At 35.2% G+C, this 3,986-nt stretch overlaps 1 protein-coding gene across 1 annotated transcript; it reads right to left on the reverse strand.

Annotated features, from left to right (window-relative positions):
- Positions 1-1,754, reverse strand: LOC128992850 (pickpocket protein 28-like). Its single transcript, XM_054416594.1, has 2 exons — positions 1,087-1,754; positions 1-895 (listed from the first exon to the last, which is right to left on the reverse strand). The coding sequence occupies exons 1-2, from the start codon at positions 1,752-1,754 to the stop codon at positions 1-3; spliced, it is 1,563 nt and encodes a 520-aa protein (XP_054272569.1).
- Positions 1,755-3,986: the final 2,232 nt, after the last annotated feature.

Consider the following 3,986-nt stretch of genomic DNA (forward strand, 5'->3'; position numbering starts at 1 on the left):
CTAATCAATTCCGTGTAAATAGGCTTTCACTGAATGCCACAACCTAAACGTCAAAAAGTAACTTATCTCAAATACAACCATGACACTGAAGCCGTTGAACACTCCAACAACTCCAAGACTGTACGCGACAAACTGGGCAAAGCTGTTGACACTCACTCTAACAGTCGAGTAGAAATGTGTTTCTTTAAACTCCATGAACCACATATATTCTGTGTTTGTACCAATGGCGTCCTTGAGAGGGAATTCTTCATAGTCATACGACAAAGAGTTACAATCTGGCAAGCAACCACAGTCACAGTTCTCAAACTTACATTTCGTCAGACAAACATCCACGGAAGAGTTGTGTCGAGGAAGGTAGTACGGGATACATCCACAGTTTAGGAGGGAACAATTAGCAGTACATTCGGTCTCACAGTTGGTCTCGCTGTACAGCTTGAACATTGCCAACTCCCTCTCATGAAAGTAAAAACACCCTCTCTCGCCAGGCTTGTATTCTTCCAGACCTTTCTCGTTGGTGACGAGTTTCGGAATGACTTTTATCCTCTTCGGAAAACCTTTGTCCATAAATATTTTGTGCTTACGCACAAACAGGATGTCAAATGGATTGTGAATCGTTATTCGGAACAATAAGTTTCGGTTTTTGAAACTTTTCACTTCTGTGGAAGTATTTTCGTCCACAGTGTTGACATGTGTTCGAGTATACCCTTCTTCAGGGATGTAGATCGGCACTGTTGAAATATTTCCTTTGTACACCATATTATCTAGATTAAGTTCGTTTCCGATGTATCCCTCATCTAACCTACTTTCAAATGCTTCTTGTACTGGCCAAGTCACTACAGTGCTCTCTCGAAAAATGTCCTTGTGTCTCACCCCGTTTATACTGAAGCAAATCCTGCTGCCAGACAAGAAGAATTGACACTCATTCCTCTGAAAACCTTCCTTGTACTTTGTAAACGAGTTATTAAGGTCGTAGCGAATATGAATTCTGTGAACTAAACTGAAATTGTACGGAGAAAATAAGCTTTTCGCGTACTCGGCTATCTGAACAGTTTTTAAATCTGTTGAATAGTATTTTGAAAAACATACCATGGCGTCATCGATAGATTCGCGTGCGTAAAACTGAGAGAGGCCAAAGCTAAAGAAGCCTTTTCTTTAAACGTACACTCTTTGTTGTAATGACATTCAAAGCTTTTCTCAGTAGAGTTACACAAAAAGCATCGCTGTAATGCTTTTAGGTAGTCTTCGCGATCCACAGAGCAAGGTGTGCAAATAGTTGTAGCAGGGAAAGGAATGTCACGAGTCCATGTCAAATTGTTGGATAGCGTTCGCACTATCGGAGAACTCTTCCATCTGTCAAATTCTATCTTGATAACACAGTAGCTGGCTGTCAGAGCCCAGAGGTGAATAACGACCCACAAAATAGTTTGGAGCCTCGGTGGATTTTTCTCTCCAAGAAACTTAAAACCGGGAAGACTTATAGACTGCGTGATGTCAGTCAAGTAGGATTTCGGAAAGTGATCTTTTGATGCAGAGCTACGCCTAGTATTTGAATTACCTTGAGACTCATTTTCACAACTACCCGGTCTAGTAGACTCCACATCTGTTAGGTTCTGCAACAAACGTTCCACTTGCAAACTACTCAGAAGCGACTGAATTCTTTCAAACGAATCTTCCAGTTTGATAATCCTTTCCTTGAGCTCACCCGCAGCACAATCATGTTCAAAAGATAGATTGTATGAAGCTCGGCGATTCATTTTAACTTTTTAAAATAATCCATGGTTTAGACACTGTTCTAAAGAGGCTCAAAACTGAATAGCTCACGCTCTTATGAAACAGGAAAAGTCCTTGCTGAATTATTTATACAGGTCACACAGGTATAAACAATAATTATCTTAGCGTGTTGTTAACGATATGGAATAATTATAACCCAGGACGTGATCCCTATACAGGATAACGGACCGTTAAATTTCATTTTCAAGCTAATAAAAGAAAGTATATGTCAGTTTGAGGATATCGTTTGCCACATCATATTAAAAATAAATGGGTAAAGAAAATAGCTGCTCAAAAATTTCCGCATGTGCAATATTTATTAAATATGCGCATATGTTAGCAAATTAATGTGCCTTGTCTTGGGTGTGGTTGTAATAATCATTTATATAGACAATGCACGCTTGATTGAATTAAATTGTTTGTGTCCTGTTTATATAATTCAGGAAGGGCTTTCAGGGTTATGAGAGTAAGCTAATTAGCTTGCGCCTTTTAAAGTTTTTTACTCAATGAACCTATGCTATTAAACTATTAAACTATGCTTGTTTAACCTATTAAACTTAGAATATTCATAAAGGTTTAAGGATCTCCTTAATCTTAATTACTTATATGAAAAGGTTTTAGGTCTCACAATCACTTGTTATTAACCTCTAATGTCTAATATTGTTATTTTAAAATTACAATTATATTTCAAATAAAATATTATAGTTACTAATTTCAAATATATATTTTCATTACTTCATCCTTGCAGTATACTAGTGGCTATGTTTTTCTAATCGTGGTCAGAACGATAATCTTTGATAGGTAGTTTTGAGGTAAATCATAGAATCCAATAAAATAAAAAGGAAAATCTCTCCAGTTCACTGAAAAACAGGCTGAACAATTATATTATTTATTAGTTTTGAGAATCTTTAACATGTATATTTATCAGCTGCTCAGAACACTGAACATTTACTAGTCGACAATACCCCTGGGAAATCCCCTTCGAACTCCCAAACTAGATAAATAACAAATGCGCTCTTCCAATCAAAACTTGTTCGTGTTCAATAAACCCTTGATCACTTTCTGTAAACTGGCAGCCTTGTAACAGTGGAGAGTTGGGATTGCCTTAATATGTTTCAGTTTAAAAAGTAACTAAGGCTTGCCACAATAAGTTAGAGTCAACGAAAAGCAACGAAATTCTGGAATCCTTTGACAAATTCTTAGAATGTGCTAATTTGAGGTTAATAGACAAATTCGAATTGACAGCTTTCAACTCGTCTCTAGGGTGAACCCTTCGTGCTCTTCTACACGTTATAATATCTATTGAGATATTTTATGTATCAATAAGTAAACCATTTATATGTTTACTTATACCATGTTATCATGGTGGGTTCAAAGGTAGATATGGTAGGCTATATAAATTTATTCACATACACTTGCATGTCCAACATAACAATAGCGTGTCAGAAGGCAATACAGTATATCCTATATATCCGATATTTGGCACATCATACCTTCGTGACGAAAAACATTCGAATTATCTTCTTTATAACATGTTATGAACATTACTCTTACACCTGGCAATTTAGACTCTGAAATAGTTTCTTTCTCATAAATTTTGATATGTTAAAAATGAAGTCAAATATCATGTAGGCGAAGTTGTGTTTCTTAATAAAAATCTCTATATACTTAATACAATATTCGGTTTCCCTGTATCCATCTTACTTTTTATTATTTTATGATTTTGTTGGATTTTTAAAGCTTATGATCTAGTGTAGGGACGAATGATTGCAATTTCAATCAATAAATCAACCGTATAATATTTATAGTTTTATGTCATGAGATGTATTATAACAATCATCAATTATGAATCATAGAGATTGGAACGCCACCTGTAATACCAAGGGTAATTTGTTTTATTTGACAAAACTTTGGTATAATAATTTTTCTTCGACGATTCCGTGACGATTTTCGTTATAAAAGAAAAGTATGTTTCTATGTTTGTACGTTAGTTTACTATGTTTCTTATGTTTGTATACTTATAACACGTGTATCTCAAAGACGTAGCTTACTTTAGCACTTTTATCTAGAAAACAAATACAATAAAATTCAACAAGCAAATTGGTTACATAGATTCACTACAATACTTTAATGAGACATACTTTTGGCACGCCGTATTGATAAAATAAATAATTTCTGTACAGCAAAATCTATAATATCGTTCATGAAAGTTTAAA

Source organism: Macrosteles quadrilineatus, unplaced genomic scaffold, assembly GCF_028750875.1.
Source record: "Macrosteles quadrilineatus isolate MER2022 unplaced genomic scaffold, UCM_ALF_1.0 Scaffold_4__1_contigs__length_99947679, whole genome shotgun sequence".
Lineage (NCBI taxonomy): Eukaryota > Metazoa > Arthropoda > Insecta > Hemiptera > Cicadellidae > Macrosteles > Macrosteles quadrilineatus.

Excerpts from the sequence above, each read along its gene's own strand:
- LOC128992850 (XM_054416594.1), bottom strand. The coding sequence starts at position 1,754 with ATGAATCGCCGAGCTTCATACAATCTATCTTTTGAACATGATTGTGCT. Across the intron at positions 896-1,086 it reads AATCTATCGATGACGCCATG|CAGGATTTGCTTCAGTATAA; the intron begins GTATGTTTTTCA and ends CTTGTCTGGCAG.